Source organism: Argiope bruennichi, chromosome 6, assembly GCF_947563725.1.
Source record: "Argiope bruennichi chromosome 6, qqArgBrue1.1, whole genome shotgun sequence".
Classification (NCBI taxonomy): Eukaryota; Metazoa; Arthropoda; class Arachnida; order Araneae; family Araneidae; genus Argiope; species Argiope bruennichi.
This window is the reverse complement of record NC_079156.1, coordinates 52,298,888-52,319,059: the sequence shown is the minus strand read 5'-3', so window position 1 is coordinate 52,319,059 and position 20,172 is coordinate 52,298,888. Positions and strand designations below refer to the sequence as shown.

Genomic DNA, 20,172 nt, shown 5'->3' with positions numbered 1-20,172 from the left:
CAATCCAGTTTTATCTTACTTTCGCTGTTTCGCCACAAGCACTTTACAAAGGCCAAATACGGTTATAGATCCACAAGAACAGAAAAAATATTCTCTAAAATTGCATTTGTAGTGGAATCTCTGAACCGAGCTCGAGATACAGCAACATTAAGTACAAAAAAAAAAAAAAAAAAAAATCGCCGACAAGCCATAATGGCTAGGGAAATAAGAACAAGTCTTTCTATGAAATTTGAAAGCTCATCCTAAGATTGGATGCAGATATTCCATACTATAACAGTTTTTCAACAATTAGGTTTTCTTTACTTTTTAATAAAAATATTTATGATAAAAAGAATAAACTTAAATAAACCTCTATCCTCAATCCACAGTAACTAATGAATCCCATAATAATCACAACTATAGATCTATTCTTCGATTTTTATTTTAAATATTAATGCTACACTTATACTTATTCTCGTAACTATCAGCCACAATTAAGGGTAAGAATTTTTAAGAGGAAATCGAAAATAAACACATAAAAAAATCATTGTTAGACAATCATAAATATAATAATCACGTGATCGTTCATTTACGTCATAGCATTTCAATCGATGCTGTTGCTGTCTTTCCGGAAATACGGTTCGAGGTTAAAATTCGAAGTCGTGCATTTGTTGTGAAACAACGTATAACGTGCAGTAGAAAGTAGATGGATACCATCATCAGGTCGACGAATGGTTTATGTCAGTGATGAGTGGTCATTGACTATTCACTTATGTGATCATAAGAATTTTATTTTTCGTCCAAGTTTATTTTCGTATTGAATTTTATTGTACATAATGTCTTATTTAAGCTCTGATTACAGAGGCAAAGTGAATAATTTGTCCTTTAACCAGGATAATGGTAATACTTTTTTTTCTCTCTTATAATGTTCTTTGTTTTGAGCGAACTACGCGCTATTATTTGTCGATGCATTTGAATTAACTGTTGATTATATTAGCCTTCCTTTGTTTCTGCACTATTGTTTACTTTATAATTAATTATATTATACCATTGGATATATTTAAGCAGTCTCTTATTTCAATTTCTAAATAAGAGTTCGTCGTTCATCAAAGCATTCAACTTGTATGGTTTCAAGTATCATTTGGGAACAAAACGTAATTTTTTCACGATGAAATGTATGATGTTTATTCACTATTAAAAAAAAAGAAGAATTATTAGGGAAATTGCTAAAAATTTTCAAAAAAAAGTATCGATTTATATATAAATATAATAACGGAACAGTACAATTTTCATTATAACTGATTATTTATTGAACTTCAGGAAGAAATTTTTCTTTCCAGATTACTGAAAATTTAATCTATTGTTTGATATTTTGCTATAGAATAAATTTCCTAATATAATAATCTGTATTAAAAAAGTGTGTTGGTGATTGCTTGTCTTATGAAATCGATCCTTTGTTAATGAGATTTCTCGAATTATTTAAATGATATACACTCGTAATTGTTAGATTAAGCTGTCATGGAAACTGAAGTCATTGATTAATTAATATAAAATAAAGCATGACTTTGCATTATCATATAAATATAATTCAGTTAATTTTTATTTTAATTGTATCTGAATTAAAGACTAACCGAAATTGCGTCTGATTTGAATGATCACCAAAAGTGATTTTCAAAGCACAACATTTTTTTGAAGTTGTGGGAAAAAAAAGAAAAGTAATTATTGCAAAAAATATCCTTGAAAAGTAAGAAAATTTAGAAATAATTTACTATACATAATAGAGCAAATATCCCTTCAAGAATCATTATGCGTAATGTTCATGTTATAATTACAGTTTAGAAAACTTTGGAATTCTTTCTAGGCACTGAAAATATTAGTATAAAAATGGCGAAATTTAGTTATTATGCATACTTATTCTTTATTTGTGAATAGTCTAATTAATGCTTCATCTGTGCTAGTCTAATTCATAGTTTCTAGCATCATAGTTTAAAAAAGTTTTTTTTTAATGAGGTTCAAAGTTTTTAAAAAAGAAAAATGTAAAAGCAAAGCATTTTTTAGAGGATTTATTTATTGTAATAACCATTGTGATAAAAATTAATGAAATGAGCCAAGAAAGAAAGGAATATTTTCTTAATTTTTTCTGTCCACTCTAATAGGATTTTAAAAATTTCATTCACCATATCTTCACTGAGTTATTGTACTAAAATATGAGACATTTTTTTTTTTTAAATTTTTGATATGGGGTCAAACTTATTCATTGATAAATTTATTTCTTAAAACATTGTCTCAATATTACCTATTTTTTTTTATTGCAAATATGTAATTATCTAAAAGGCAAGAATTTCTGTGGATTAATTCTTAAAGGACACTTTTCCCCCCTGGCATCATATTCCAGCGCAGTTGTAAATAATTTAAGATTATAATCAAAAATACTTTTAAAAGTACTGAATACTGATATCTTCTTTTTAAATATTTATGCATATTGTTTTTATTGAAAATGTTTGATAGAGTCTAACTATTTCGCATGTTACTGAGGTTTTGATTAATATAGGTTAGAATTAATTTCAAGTGGGATTAATATATATATATATCAAGTGGGGTTATATATATGTGTGTGTGTATTTGTATGTAATACCAGTAATGTATGGTTAATGTTGAAATATCCAAAATTGAATTTTTGTATAACTGGTACATTTTCCAAATATGGTAGTTTTATGACTTAATTGACTGTATTTTGAATTATGTTCAAAGTATTTGAATATAGTAATTCTTCTTTTTTTTTTTTTTTTTTACTGTAATGCTTTATGCATATTGCATGCAAAAAATACTACTGCTTTGAAGTAATCTGAATACATTTCTTAGAAAATTTGAAAGCCTTACTTAGTTATTTTTCTTTTATGTAAAATAATGTAACATTAATTGCAAACTAAATGTTCTATTTTTATAGGCTGTTTTTCATGTGCAATGGATGATGGAGCCAGAATATATAATGTTGAACCCTTAAGGGAAAAGTTGCATTTAGGTATATTTTATTTTTGTCCAGTTGGAGATATTGGATCAATTTTATTTTGTTTGTTTACTATTTCAGAAATTCATCTCCAGCTGCAATGGTTTGATTATTGGAAATATTTTCACTTTTTTTTATTTGTTGCCAGACTGTAACTTCTATTTTTTTATTTTAAATAAAAATTATTCTTGATTAAGTAATATTCAATTTGTTTTTACACTTGAAACTATGTGTTTGTTTGTTAAAAACACTAGTTTTTCTAAAATGATACATTCATATGGTTTTTGCTTAATTTTTTAAAATTGACATAATTTCTATTTTAAAGTTAATTATTGATTCAAATGAAAAATAATTTTGCAAAACTTGTAAAAGTGCTGATTTTTTATTATGGGTTATGAATAAAATATAGTAAAGAGTGTAAAATTCAGTAATTTACATATAAAAGCAAGAATTGACATTAGCAGGGTAAAATAAATATCCTTTACAGAATTTATTTACATATTTTAAAAGAAGTGTTACTTGCCTAATTTCTAAATAATTTTTACCAATATTTTTTTAATTGAACAAAAATTTTAGTTATTAATGTCCTTATAGCCCTGGAATATCTACTACTTTTATGACTGATAGTTTAACATTCCATTACATTAGAATGTTATGTTATTTAGTTCAATATTATATATCTAGTGTTTTCATTTATTTTTTAGATGCTGCAACCGTGGGCAGTGTTTCGCTGTGCGAAATGCTTAATCGAACGAATATTGTAGCCATTGTTGGGGGCAGTGGTCCTAAGCAGAAGTATGCTGACAATACAGGTAAAAATAATTAAGTTTCATTTTTTATATTGAATATGTTAAAGTTCACTAAATGTATATTTAAATATTTCATACTTCTTTTTTTATCTCATCAAATTATTTTTATGTTCATTGCTGTTGTTGAAATTAAATTCTGATTACTGGCTAAGTTTAAATATAAAACATATAATTATTTTTAATAAATATAATTTTTTCAAAGAATATTATTATATGCTTATCTTTCTGTATTTTGTCATAAAATATAGTAGAAAAATGTATAAAATTTCACAGTTCAGTGATGCGGGTGTTATTCTGATATAAAATATTTTCATTTATCATAATTATGATGGCTAAAATTGTATTTATCCCATTTTCGGAATGAAAGATCATAGACTTGAAATAATTTGCCTTACAAAATTTGATGTGCAAGGCACAAAGTTGTTTGAGTTTTATCAATTTCTATAAAATCAAATGCTCTTTTTCTTACATCAATGACTTGTGATATGAAAACTTAGATATAGGCTGTTGGCTCTTGTGTATTCCATCATTTGTCCTTTGATGAAAAATGTAATGTCTAGTCCCTAAACAATTTGGTGTGATTGAAAAATAAGAATATTAATATAAAAAGTTAGTTTGCATTGTCATATATGCAGATTTCAAATATTTAATGTAGTATTATCTATATAGTTTGCATAAAAGTTATATTCATATTATGTATATTCTATGGCTGTGATAAAGCTATTATCACTGTTGATATTAGCTTTGCAGGCAGCCTATAGTAACTTCTAGGTTAAAGTGCTGGTAGCATTTGTACAATGTGCCAGTCTCGACCACTAGATACATATTTAGAAATAATATATTATTTTTTAGCAGTGTTTAATAATTTTTGTTTACATGAACTTATCTTTCAGGATTTGGTAAGTATATTTACACAATTTCAAATTGTCCTCATCCTGTTTGCTAGATAATGCATTGGTTTCTGTTATGTGGTCGGTGGTCTTATGTGGTCTTTTCTCTAATCATAGGCCAATTGCTATTTTTCAGATTATTAGATATTCATGTATTCCCATTGGAGAAAAATGTTTTAAATGAAACAAAGAATTTTCTTATTATAATTATTTTGTTTGATAATAAATGTATTGGTGAAAAGATTATGCAATTTAAATTCTTATATAAATATAAATATTTTAATTATAATTTATATTTTTATGGTCCTTTCTCTCATATTTCATAAAATACTGTGGCCACAGTCATATTTTAAACCAAGTTTTCCCTCTTCTGAAGTCAAAATTGATGGAATTATGAAGCATTGAATTTCAATGTTTTAAATTGAACGACTGTTCAACTACAAATCTCAAAGAAATAAGTTGATGGATTGAAAGAGTTTCCTTGAAACAATAATTGAAATCTTCTGTAATTTTTTTTTAAATGTTTGGTTTGTTTTATTAAATATGGTAGATAGAAACAGAAGATGGTTATTTTGAACCCTGTTTTATTATTGCTATTTAGAATTTTCTTTATATATTGATTTATTAATAGATTACTTACATTTTTTTTATTTCAGTTAGTTTTTTGTATCAGTGTCTTTTGAAATGAAATATTGAACTATAATTTTTTTGCATAAAAGAATTCTTAAATTTGAATTAGATATAACTTTGTATCCTTATTTGTCTTCTTGTCTTCCATTGTAAGCATATTTTATCTTTGGCATTAGAAAAAAAATAGCCTTGGTTAGATTTATTGAGAATGTTAGATGTTCAGATAACTTTTTTTTAGTTTTGATTTTAATAATTTCTGGCATTAATTGTTATAATTATGCACATTTTTTTGTCTTCATTTATTTCATCACAACTGTAGTTCTACTTTGGGACAATTTGGCTAATAAATTTGTTGCTGAAGTTACATTTTCAACACCAGTTCTGAGTGTTCGGCTAAAGAAAGATAGGTAAATCTTTATTTCCAGTAAAATTACTGTATCAAATAGTTTGAATAAATTAGTTTGTATTAAACTGACAGATTATTTTCTTTCCAAAGGTTATTTGTAGCTGTATATTCTAAAGTACATGTGTTCAGCTTTCCTTGTGATCCAAGAAAACTTTTTTCCTTTAATACAGGAGCTAATCCTAGAGGTATGGATTTTGATTTTTATGATGAACTTACATGTTTACTAAATGAATAATTATACAATAGATTACAATGTTACACAAGGTACAGTGTTCTAGTGAATATCATTTTAAAGTGATAGCAACAAATCCAAATTATTAAAAATGTTTTTAGTCACCTTGTTTTCTGAAAATCTATGAGTTTTAGAAGAATTTGCAAGATTATTTAAATTTCTTTAAGTAAATCACTTTTCTTTTACATTTAAAAGTAAAATTTTATGTTTGTAATTATATTTGCATTATTTGTGAGTTTTGTTTATTATACCATGAATAATATTTTAGTATTAAATTAGTTGAGTTAAAATGGATGATGTGAATTAACATTATAAAGCTTTTTTTTGTTGTTGTTGTTAAAAACTGTATTAGATATAGTATAGTGTTGCAGAATGTTGTTACACAATTTGTCAAATTAACTCATTTCAAATAAGCACATGCTTCAAAAAGTAAATTTTTTTTTCTCTTAATAACTCTGCATTTTTCATTTAAGATTTTTATTTAAAAATAGGAATGATAGCATAAATAAGTTAGTTTTTTTTACATTCTTTTTTCTTTGTATGGATTTGCATATCTTTTTATGGTTTGCTTGCAATATTTCTTTAGATTATTATTAGTTTCCTTTTATTAATATTTCCTTATGTAAACAGTTATTTAAGTATAAAATATAGACTGAAAGAGAGATAAGCTTAGTATCTGTAGGTATAGTGTTGCCGCTGCAATCTGTATTTTCCACTTATATTTAAAGCAATTATATAGAAGCTTATCAAATGTGGCATTTTATTTTAAGCCTGTTTAAGAAATCGTTAGATTGCAAATTTTAATTCAAATGAATTTTAATAAAACCACACTTTTTGCGAACAAAAGTTTTAAATGCTGGAATATGATCTAAATTGATAATTTTAGCAACTAATTCAGTTTCTCTCTCTGTGTGTAACGTTCTTTTGTTTATCTTTTGTTCTCAAACTTTTAGCTTAAGGCCAGTGGGTGGATGGATTTGAAATCCAGTTTCATCAAAAGTCTGCAGTGTATGAATATTTTGGTGTAGAATAAATCATTTAGTCAAATTTTGTTTATAGAAGTTGTGCTGCCTCAAATGTCTTTTTCATTCTGTCGTTTAAAACTGCAAATCTGTCCTTATTTTTAGGGATGTTTTATTTAAATATGTAATTTGTGTTAAAAATTTTTGGATTAATTGCAGGATTACTTCAAGTTAGTCCTTTTCCAAGCTCTGAACGCCAAGTATTAGTGTTTCCTGGTAGTTATGCTGGTAGCATTCAAATTGTGGTAAGTCTGATTATCTTATTTTCTCATACAATGATTTGTAAATATATTTTGGGAATTAACATGAACATATATTTTAGGATTTATCAAAGATAAATTCCACCACTTCTGGTGCTCCCATAGTTATAGATGCTCATACTACAGAAATTGCTTATATTGCTCTTAATCGACAAGGCACTCTTGTTGCTACAGCATCAATAAAGGTACGATTCTATGAATCTTTTTTGTGATTACTTTTACTTATTAGATAGAATTTGAACTAATGTGCCTTCTTTTCTAGGGTACTCTTATTAGAGTATTTGATACATTATCAAGACAAAAAATTATTGAATTGCGACGAGGGTCTGATTCAGCTGCATTTTACTGGTATGGCACTTTTATATGAATTTTATAGTTAGGAAAATTTCAATGCTAATGGACTTATACTGATTTGAAGAATATTTCTTTGGTATAAGAAATTAAGAGACAGTATTTTTAAAAGTTTTGAATTTAAGTAAAAATTTTGTCCTTAGTGTATTTTTTGTATTTATAATTAAAATTTATCATTGCTTAGCTATTGCAACATTTCAGCTAATAAATTTGATCTATGAGTAAGATCATTGTTCAAAAAAAAATTTTTGATATAAAAATTTTTAATTTAAATTAAAAATTTGTTGTTATTGTCACGTTGAAAAATATAGTAATTTATTTTATAAATCATTTATTAAAGTATTCAGAACGAATTAATAATCAAAAATGGTAACAAAATGCATATAACTATTGTTTAGAGTAGAAATAAATGAGATTTGATACATTATCTAGTATGTATATTAAGTATACTAGATAAATTTAAATGAATATCTAGTTTCTAAACCATTGCAGATAAGTATATAACCTCAGATTTTTTTTTTTTTTTTTGAAATGAAGTAAAGAATTTTTTTATATTGTTACAATCAATAAATGTAAATGTGAAAAAAAAGTTAGACTGAATTTTTATATAGTTGCTTTTTATAACTTGGTTAGTTTTGATATCAAAAGATAACTTTTTTTTGTTTAAAAAATATGTATTTTTTTAAACAATACTGATATGAATTTTTTTGAACAACAATGATTCACATACTGATATGTAGAACGTTTTGTTAAATATGTGCAAGAGGACTGTAGGAATGTTGTTTAAAACGATAAATGTTAAAATTATACATTAAAATAATTCTTTACTTCACTTGAAGCATTTTTCCAATGGAAGTTGTTGATGATTTAGAAATAGCTATTGGGCCACAATTAGAGTAGATATTGCATACTTTTTAAAATGTAAGAAAACTAAGAGTTCACAATCACAAAGAAAACTGAATTAAAAAAAAAAATGTACCTTCAATTAAATTTTGAAGTAATTATTTGTGCTTTCAAATTTTCTAATTCAAACAATATTTTCAAAATTTATTTTTAAATGGTTACATAGTTGTCAAATCTCAAATTTAAATAAATTAAAAACCCTCTGCCTTTTGGCAATTAACTTCGACATACCTTACAGTTTATTATATTGTCTGGAACAAAGATATTTTTTTCATTGTTTAAATCCATTTAAAAATTAAGAGAATTAGATATTACTCTTTAGTGCAAATAAATAAAATGTTTTAGTTATTATGTACTTGGAATATTTGATTAATATAATGACATTTATAAAACTAAAAATTGCTGAAAATAAAGCAGAATTGAGATGCATAACAGTTATTGCGTGATTAGATAAATGTTTTAATGAATGCAACTATTTTAATATCACTTTTATATTTTTATTTGTAATTCATCATTATAATTATGATTTCTTAAATATATTATTACATATTATCAATGTGATCTTTGATAATTTACAGATTTTTTTCAATTAATGTATGATTTTAAAGGTATTGCATGGTTTTATCTAAGTATCTTGAAAAATTTAAAGATGATTGTTATATCATTTATTAAATTAAACTATGTAAAAATATATTTCTGAATTAAAAAAAATTTCTTTGTAATGTTTTTGATTTTTTAATTGTATCTAAACATTACATAATTGAATCAGTGTTGTGAAATTTAATCTCTTGTTGCCTTACAAACCAATATTTTATTAATAATAATACATAATGGAATTTTGTAAAATTTGCAGCTCAAAGTCTTGATATAGGTGCAATATTCTTTCTTTACAGTATAAATTTTAGTTGTGACTCAGACTATTTATGTGCGTCCAGTGATAAGGGTACTGTTCACATTTTTGCTTTGAGACAAGCCTCTTTGAACAAAAGACTTTTACCGTAAGTATTTGGTTTCATGTCCTTCTTTAAAAAAATAATATTGTTTCGCAGTATGTTATTAAAGATTCAAATTTCAGTTTTGACATCAATTTTCTTTCACTTTTAATGATTTTTTTTAAAAATTATTTCCTTCTAAATCAGAAATTTCAAAGAATTTAGTATTGAAACACTTTTATTTGTATGCATATTGTCTGTTTTTAAAAGTGGTATATTTTTTAACAGTAAATGTATGCATTTTTATATTGTTTTAAAAATTTGTTTAGAAAAATATATTCATATTCAATTTTTAATTACTTCATATCTTACTAAATAGATATGCTTAGTAGGTTAAAAATCATTGCTTTAGTTCATTCAGGATGAATGATGTATATGAGCGTTAGCACTGGATTCTCCTTAAGGCTGAATGCTACATTTCTGCAAATGTTCCTGTATTGAATGATCGAGACATTTATGCCCCAGACTTTTCGATGTTTACTACTTTAAATGTTTACTATCAGATGAGGTTACTTGTCCGTGCTTCTTTCAAAAGTTGGTTCTATGCATTAGTTTTCTGTCTGCACAATTAGATTAGGTTCAGCCCAGTGTCTGTGAATCATTGTGTGCAAATATATAAAGAATATATATTTATTTAGATTGGGATTTTATGAGAAATATTCTATCACATATTTGAAATATCAATCTAGGATTATTGTAGGCACTTTTAATTATAGTTAAATACACTGTTATTACTTATTAGTATTAAATGGTGTTTTAATTAACACTTTTTGTTATGATTGAAAAAATATATTTTTATTGCATATTTAAAATTAGATTCATAGTTATTTTATATAAAAAGTTTCTCTTTTTACAATATTATATGAAATTTCATGTGCATTAAGTTTTGCAAGAATTATTGCATGTCAGGTTCCATGCAACCCTCTTTTTCTGTAAACATCCGTTCCTGATTTTGTTGGCAAGAATTGGAACCAAGTTATTTAAAGGAATAGCTTTGTTTTTAGAAAATGCTGTTTTTTTTTTTTAATTGGTTGTGTTTAATATGGAATATGAATATTTTTTCCCCTGCAGTTTTACCGGAAAATTATCAGCTGCATGGGTGGGCTCGTATGTTTCTGAATCACAATGGGCCTTTGCAAACTTCACAGTTCAACAGGAAAATAAATGTATATGTGCTTTTGGGCCCAATTCAACTGTCTATGGTATGTAATAAATTTTGCTTATTGACTTTATGCTAAAATTTTATTGAAAATTGCCTATAGTGACTATCTGGTTTGTCAAAATTAATATTTACTAAAAAAATCCAATTAAATGAATATTTTATGTAATTTGATTACAATGGCTTTCTCACAAAGTATTGTTCATTTTCAGATTTTTGTAAACTTGGAACTTTAACTATTTAAGAAGCCTAAAACTATTTTATTCATTGTGCTAAATAAGAGATTAGATACTCTAATTCTCTGTCATTGCACCTGAAACTTGAATTTAGAAAAGACTAGATAATCTATCTTCTGCGAGCTAATAATCTTCTAAGAGCTAGATAATCATTTCAGAAGCTGTCACAGCTTCTGAAATGATTATTTTTTATTTGCAAGTTTAAAATATTTCAAAAATTTATTTAAGCATGCTTTAAATATTTGAAATTTATTATGCTCCATCTTCTCTTCTTAATAATGTTATTGCCTTCTATTTATTTTCCTTATAATATGCTTCCATAAATATTATTTCTAATTTCTACAGTATCAGTTTTATACCCTTAGTTATTTTACAAAGGTTTGGTTATAATAATTTTAATGCAAGACTATTTCAAATCTTTATTTTTATAAATACTCTTTATTTTAAAAATATTTATGGTTTATTCTGAATTATTAAAATGTGTAGAAATTATTTAGAATGATAACCAGTAAATTTTCATTTAATTTAAATATTTTTCTGATCATGTTTAATTAAACTTAAATTGCTCTGGAATAGAGATTTCTTCAGATTTGTCTTGCATCTTATTTCAAATATCATGTAAATGGAGGATAAAATAATACAAATACAAATGCAGAAGCTAGTTTAATTTTAACAATCATTCAATACCAGCAGCTTGTTTATTTAAAAAGTGGGACTTGCATGACTTACATAAATTATATAATATGTAGATTTGCAGCATGTCTTTTATTCTAAGTAAACTATATGAATTGAAATTGTATTTTGCAATCTCATCTTAAGTTTATTTTTAAATTTGCAATTTTTTTAGACCTGGGGGGAGGGAGAAAAGGAAGGAATAAATATTTAACTATTTACCTCTTGCACTATTTTGTTTTGTAACTTATAAAAATTATTAATGATGCATTAATCTACAAGATCATACCTCTTCCCTATTTGATTTTTTTAAAAATAAAAAATTAATTTTTCTCCTAAATTGTTTGAGGCACTGTAAAATTGTTTAACAGATATTCATGGCTGGAAGTTTGATTAAACAAATATGTAAGTATTTTGTCAGCAAATTGTATAAGAATTTAATGCTATTCAACTTTCATTAATGAAAACTTAATCTTTATACCACTAATATATCTACCCTATGTTTTTATGTATTATTATTGATGCATTTTTTAAAACATTACTTTCCTTTAAATATAAAAGTACAGTTTAAATATATTAGATTAATTTCTAATATAAGTGAAAAATGTTTAATACTTGGTTGCATTTTGTACTGTATTTTTGAAGCTTATTTCTGTAATTGTTTTAATTTTGCTTTCTTTCAGCTGTGTGCAAGGATGGGTCCTTTTACAAATATGTTTATACGAGTGATGGCAGTTGTAATCGAGAAGCATACGATCTATACTTAGATTTGTGCAATGATTACAATTTTGGATAAAAAAAAAGTCCAAATTATTATTGGTAAGCATATTGTTTTTAATTTATATTTTCACTTTTTTTATACATTCATTTAGAATCAATCTGTTTGTTACTTAGAAATTTAGCAAACCCTTCTGTTAATTTTTTCCAGTATAAATTACCAGATGGAATATCTATATAAAAATTCTGACAAATTACTTAAAAAAATTGTTTTATTAAATCATAGGATAATTTGAATATTTTAATTCTCCTTAGTCTAGTATATACTTGTATCCTTTCATCTATTTGAAATTAGACATCACATCATACATTTGTTGATACTATTTGACTGAAAAATAAAAATATTTGTTGCTTAGTTAGAAATCTCATCAGATTGCTTTGAATTTTCAATGCTTTTGTGTTACTGTACCTCTGTGCTAACAGAGGATGGGGGGACAAAATTTTTTTATTTACTTATTTAATTGTTGTTGGAGAAAATTTATAGTGCCTTAATTTTTTGTATGATGCAGGGGGGGAAATAGTATTCAGCTGTTCTTTAATAAATTTCGTATCATGATTAACACTGAAAATAACTTTGGAATATTAAATGAATTTTTAACAATGAAACAGATTCCATAGTTTTTGAAAAAAAAAAATATTTCATAAAATGCTATAATATAAAATAATCTAGTAGGTTCTTTCAGTACTTGTGAGTAGATGTGCATGGATTATATCTGTTCAAGATCATAACAACAAATGAATCAATGACAAAGAAATAAGTATTGTTCATATTATCCTGCAACAATGCTTGATAAAAATCCAAGTGCTCAATCTGTGATAATCTTTGTGCATGAACTGATTATCTCCCCCTTTCCCCTGTTGATTAAAAATAATTCCTATACACTTTGAAAACATGGAAATTCAAAGAACATTTTATACAATTAAAGTCTAGCAAATGATTATTGAAGATATCGTAATATTTATTGCTTGGTGTTGTGAATAACATTGTGATTCCAATAATTATTGTGCTTTTGAAACCATTTATATACTTACTATTGTTATGAAATATTTCATGATTTTTATAATTGAGTAGAGTTTTGAATTAAACGTAATTTTTAAACTTGTAGGGGGGGGGACATGGAGAAATTTTGTTTATTGGAATTACTAGATATGCAGCGTATATTAATATACATAATATAGACATGGAGAAATTTTGTTTATTGGAATTACTAGATATGCAGCGTATATTAATATACATAATATAAAGCAATTTATAATTAACTATGCTCTAAAGATAATTTCCTCATTCCTCAAATTCTGTCTACACCGTAATTTGAGAGCTGCACAAGTTTTTCCTACTGAATCAAAATGTTGATGTTTGCAAATTCCTTCTAAAACTACATAAGATTGAAGTTCTTTTTAATTCAATACTTGGTTTGCAGTTCTGCTTTTGCTTGGTGGAAAAAAAAAAAAAAAACTTGATGAAAGTTAAAAATTGGGCTGTATCTCTGAAGTTCTAAAGAATAACAAATTCATCTACTGCTTCTTCAAGTCTTATATTTAAGTATATATATTTACACTTAAAAATTAATGTCACGTGACATAATACATGTTCCGTCAGCAAATTTGGAAGGAAAATGCCATGAAGAATGAATAAAATTCATTATTTATATATAAATAATAATTATTCATTTATTATTATTTGTTATTTATGTTTTAAACTAGGTAATTACTTGATTTATTGACTGTTTTTAAAGGCAGTAAGTTTAGAAATAAGTGTCATGTTTTTTTAAAAAAATAACACCATTTTGATTTAATTTTTAATACTTTGTTTCTATAATAAATTAATGTTCATGAAAGAAGTAGAATTATAAGAAAAAAATGAATTACTTGTGTAATTTAAAGGAGAAAATTACTTTGATTGGAATGAATATATATATATATATATATATATATATATATATATATATATATATATATATATATATATATATATATATATATATATATATATATATTAGAGCATATAAGTATCATAGATTTTGTGGTTTCAATTATTTGTGTACAAAATATGAGCTTGCATTAAATTTACAATATTTCTAGATTTATTGATTGTGCTAATTACTAGTCTTGAAAATTTGTGCTTCTATTATTTGTAATTTTTAAGAAATATTACTAGATATGAAATCTTTTTTTTTTTTTTTTTTTTTTTTTTTTTGCAGGGTGGTTTTTTATGCGGAAGAAAAGAACAAGAAAATTTAGTCTTCGCACCATAAAATTATTCTGCAATTGAACTTTCACCATGATCAATTCAGCTCTTAAAAAATGGTAATAATGAATATAAATGAAAAGTAAGAGCTTGTATTTCAAATCATCACATATGTCTTTCAAAAGTGGTTATCAGAATTTTCAAAAGTGGCTGGAAGTTGAAAAATACTCTTTATTTAATAAAAATTGAGATTCAGTACATGTAATGGGAAAACTAACTCATTTTTAAACAGTTATTTAAAAATCTGAACTGTCAAAATAATATAAATGAATTGTATGCTTTAAAAAAAATTGAATACCAATTTCCCAGACTTTTTCTCTGGCTATTAGTGTGCTCAGGACCATAAAAACAACCAAAATGATGAATATGAACATCTGTAATTTTGAAAAGAAGCAGATTTCATTATTCTTTTTCTAAAAAAAACCTAGTCTTTGAATTTTGGATTCCTGGACTGAAAAGGAAGCATGCTAGAGAAGCCGTTGTTTGCAAATGAATGTGTGGTCATTGCACAATAGAGTGTTGTGAGCTGTTTTATTGGACATGCAAATTATGAATATATATCTGGAATGATATATAATATTGAATGTTTTTCAAAGATATTGTATGTTAAAAGTCCAAAGATCATAGAGGATTTATAGAAACCTTTATGTAAAGCACTGTACAACTGAATTAATGTGTAAACTGTTTGTAAAAATTGACATTTATTCACATGAAGCCCTGGTAACAAAAATGCTTTACATTTTTTGTTTTTGACCATTGATTTTTTTTATTGTAAATACCATATTATATGGGTTTTTTTCTTTATTAATTTTTAGTTCTCCATTAGCCTTTTTGAAGTAGTATTTGATTTATATTGCAATATATAACTCCAAGCTTCTTCAGTTATGAGTTTTTCAACACTTAATGGAACAGTATTAGAGTATCAAGAAAGCACTTTACAGCATCTTCTTTAAAATCCATTACATTGGTAACAAAAAAAAAAAAAAAAAAAAAAAAAAAAAAAGATTATAAGAAGCTTAATCAAACATTTTCTCATCAAAATCTTTAATTTTTAAAAAAATAAATTGCTCATTTTGTTATAAGGTGTGTTTTTTAAATATATATATATATCTACTTAATTTTTAAAAATGATTCTTGGATTTAAATTATAAAACTTTGAACTTCTTCAATTGTGGGTTGCGATGCTAATAGATAAATTAGCATTGCAATACACATTGCAATTTAAAATAGTATTAGAAGTAGCAGAAAGCTTTTCACAACATGCTCTTTAAAACTAATAAATGGTGGTAATCCAAAAAACATTGAAAATAATTGGTTAAAATAGTTCCATCAAGATCTGCCAAATTATTAAAAATAGTAATTTGACAGACTGAATTTGCTTCATTTTTTTCTTACTTCCCATTTCTGGAATCACTGAAAATATTTCAAACAAAAATTGTCTGATGAAAATTTTTTCCTTACAATGTAAAGAAAAATAATAAGCTCTGCATCATTTTATTCAAAATTTGCTACTTTTTAAATTTTTACTAGTTTACACCAAAACTTTCCTAATAATCTTGAGTATTGCTTTAATTCTTTTATTTAAACCCTTTCGCCCATAATATTAAAACTTGGGACATGAAAAAAAACTGCTGAACTGTTCTTTGAATACCATTTAGTGGGCTCTGCTAATAAATGAAATATTTTGTGTGTGTATTTAGCAATTTCTAATGAATTCAGTGGTAAATGTATATCTGTAAAGTATTGATTTTGTGAATGAGAGATTGTACAGTGCCATTGTTTGTTCCTGCATGCAACATTTTTGCTTATTAAGGCAACTAAGTCATGATAATTGTATATATAGAGTTGCATGATACGAGATTTTATTAAACCTGTCCTTGAATGCGCAAAACTTTTTGATGAATGTGATTCTGTACAGTAAACTATGTCGAATAGGGAAAATACTGTTTTCTTGCCTTCCCCCCTCATAAAAATTATTATATAGAAAATGTGATCTTCTATTGGCTATTATTTTAATGATGTTTCTGTTACTTTAAATCGAAATTTATCTGAACTTTCTCGTGGTTCATTTTTTTAAACTGAGTATGAAATTTATTGTTCATGAATGATCAATTTCAGTATTAAATTAGCTGTAAGTTCTTTTTTAATGAAATTTGTTTGATTTTAGCTCTGCCCTTCCTCTCCTTTTTCAGAAAATACTATGCTTATAGTATATTGCATGTAAGTGCAATTGCTTTTTTTTTTTTTTTTTTTTTTTTTTTAGAGAGGGGTTTTTAAAGTGGTTGTTTTTTTAAGGGGAGGGGAGTTTAATGATACAATTTGTTGCATCTAATTCAGTTATTAAGAATTAATATGTATCATTCACTTGATGGAAAAGTATGCAAGATTTTCCATGTTTTTGTATGAAGAACTTCAAGTCATGTATTTTTGTCCTTGAAATAATGTTATAATTTCATTTAAATATATGTCACTGGTGATTCATATTTCACTAAGGCAAGTAACAGTGATAAACCAAAATTGGCAAGTTTCAAAGACATCTTTTATTAATTCCAATTTATTGTTTTCTTCCACATGGATAAAGCCATTTCTTGTTCATAAGCAACTTTTTCACAGTTTAAATTGAATTCATAATCCTTGTTTATTCATTTCACACATAAATTTTGAAGAAATAAGAAATGAAGCTGTGTCTTCTGATCCAACTATTTTATTTCTTGTATCAGTAATGTAGTGTTATTACTTACTTTTGGAAAAACAATGTTTATATTATTGTTTTTATATACACTTTTGTCTTATAAGAATCTGCTTAGATGACTTCCATGAATCATAGATATCTCAAATTTTTAGTAAGTTGATTCAAGAATGGAAAACATGCTTTGGATTTGTTAAGACCTGTTAAAAGTTAAATTTTTGAGGCTGAACAGGAATACTTACACAAGTATTAATGTAATACTTTGGATCTTAGCTTTGTTTTCCTTCTGTTATTGCTCATACTAGTGTGTATTTGCTGATGAGACTAATTATTATCTGTGATTTTATTTATTTCTTAGTGATATTTTATTTTGTGATACTTATATCAAATAGAGAATATCACATTGATGCCTCATAGAAAAATGGCAAATTTTGTCATTGTGTTATTTATGTATATAAATTTTAAAATGCTTGAAAGAATGGTTGATTTTCCCAATAATATTCTTAGCATTTTTTAAATATGTATAAAAGAGTGATAATTCTTCTTATTAAATATTTTAGTATGTTTTTCCCATTAGATTGGCAATCAGGAATAAATTTTTTTCTTCTTATTGTGGCATATTTTTTAGAGCTAAAAATTTGTCAAAAGCAAATCTTTAATTCTATATTGATTGCTATAAATTGAAGCCTTATGTAAATAATATGCCAATATATATGTGTGCATTTTAAATAGTGTATGTCTTGACGTAAATATCTGTACATGATATATCTATAAACTATTTAAGAGCTATAAATGCATTGTCCATTGTACTTTCATTTGAAGTTAAATGGGAAATCATTCATTCTTGTTTATCTTTAAAAAATTGTACAAAGTATATTTTAAACTGAATTGTTATGTGAATAAGCACAAATATGTATAATTCACAGTTGCCAACAATCTGTTAGATGTGCACTGTACAGGTGTTTATATATATTTTTAATAAATGAGTGTCATTTATATTGATTTTTGCTTGGTTTCTTCACATTTGTACATAAACATCAATGCTTTCATCTGATAAATTCTTTTTGATTTTTGTGTGAGTGAATTTTATTTGAATTATTCCTTTTATAAGTATTTGAAGTATGTTTTTCTCCATGTTAGATATTTCCTAAATGGCATACCTGCTTTTATCATTTCCTGTCTTGAGCATATATTGCAGTCATCTTACTTTTTTTCATTTCATCATTATATTAATTTGTTTGGTATGACTTTATTTAGTATAACAAGAGCCCTGTTGATAACAGGGAGGAAAAAAGTATACAAGTAACTAAGTTTTAAGTACAGTGATTAAAATGTATGCACTGGTTATCGTTAAAGTTAACTTTGAAGATTATTTGCTTTTTAGTTTTTCTTAGATCCTTTCTATTTCAGTTACATATGTTCTTTATCTAATTCTAATTTTTTTTGATTAAAAAATTATGTTTATATTTCTTAACAACTAAAAGCTGTATGTTAAATTTGTAAAGTTATAAATATTTCTAAAGCATTCGGTCAGTCATGAGCATGGAAATTAAATTATAAGATTTTGAAATATACAATTTAATTTCCAAATATACAATTAAAACATTTTTAGTGAAAGATATTTTTGCCATTTTTCTAAGTATATGAAAAATGACAATACTTAAATATCAGATTTCTAATTTTAATTGTATTTATGTTAGTTATATATTTTTTTGTATATGCTTATAGTACATCGTTTTTAAAGTAGTTTTTTAAACCTGTTTTCGATCGATTATTTTAAACGATTCATTTTATTTTCTTAAAGTTTGATGCATTTAAAATTAAACATTGTTCATGAATCGATCTGTTCATGATGAATCTGAGAAAATTTTGTTGACAAATTCTTGAGATATTACATAATTTAAGAAAGATATTCTTTAGTGCCCATAAAGTTTAAACGCTCAGTGACTCTATTATCAGTAATCATATTATTAAAAAAAATGCTTTGTTTCAGTAAAAAATATTATATTAATTGTAGTTTAGTCATTTCCATTTTAATTTTAAGCATAAATTCTACAGAAACTAACAGAAAATTAGAGAGATACATATTATGTTATGGCTGAAGGACTTTATATTATCATGAGTGAATTACATGATTATCAAAATTTGAAGCTTTAAAATATTTGATGAAGAACCTATTAAAGTAGGAATTACATAAAATATTTAATTATTAAAATTTTAACGAGCATTAAGATTGGTGAACCGGCTGGTCGCCAAAGGCGGCTAGTTATTAAATATATCTCTAATTTGCTAAAAATGCTAAATGGTCTTCTATTATTTAATACATACATAGATATGCAATGAGGAACTCCACTATTCTGTCTTCCTTGCTCCACCAGTGCTGGACAAAGTCTTCCAACGGCCCTTTAGCACTGTAAATCTTGGTCCTCTTTCAAATCCAAATATTTTTTTTAAATTTATATAAGTAGTTTTAAGTAGAAATTTTAACAACCTGACTTTAAGTATATCATATAAAAACATTTTACAAATAAAATTTAAGTGATTTTAAACTAAATAGTTTTAAAAAATTTAGAATAACTCTATTCAAGTAATGCTAAAAGGCAAATGATTATTTTTTCATTATAAAACACCATCTCTCTTCTCTCTCTTTTTAGAATTATAAAGTAACATAAAATTTACAAACAGTAATTAATAAGTAATGTTGCTAGAATGTTTCAAAATTAAAATTATATTCATTTTAATTTGATTTTGATCACATAGCCTGTATAATTAAATGGAAGCATTAAATTAAATTACTTTCAGAACTCTTCAAATAAATATTGGGGCTCCCTTTAAAAGTTATGGGGACTTCTAGGCAATTGCCTATTTAATAATGACCTGACTAAATCTGGGTCAAGCATTTATACAATT

General features: G+C 25.4%; 1 protein-coding gene across 1 annotated transcript; it reads left to right on the top strand.

Annotated features, from left to right (window-relative positions):
- The first annotated feature begins 632 nt into the window (after positions 1–632).
- On the top strand, positions 633–18,252 carry LOC129971621 (WD repeat domain phosphoinositide-interacting protein 4-like). Its single transcript, XM_056085564.1, has 12 exons — positions 633–879; positions 2,927–3,001; positions 3,691–3,798; positions 5,635–5,722; positions 5,812–5,906; positions 7,135–7,220; positions 7,298–7,420; positions 7,498–7,583; positions 9,383–9,487; positions 10,553–10,683; positions 12,232–12,367; positions 14,527–18,252. Exons 1-11 carry the CDS (start codon positions 816–818, stop codon positions 12,342–12,344), a joined length of 1,074 nt encoding a protein of 357 aa, XP_055941539.1. The 5' UTR covers positions 633–815; the 3' UTR covers positions 12,345–12,367; positions 14,527–18,252.
- The last annotated feature ends 1,920 nt before the right edge of the window (positions 18,253–20,172 follow it).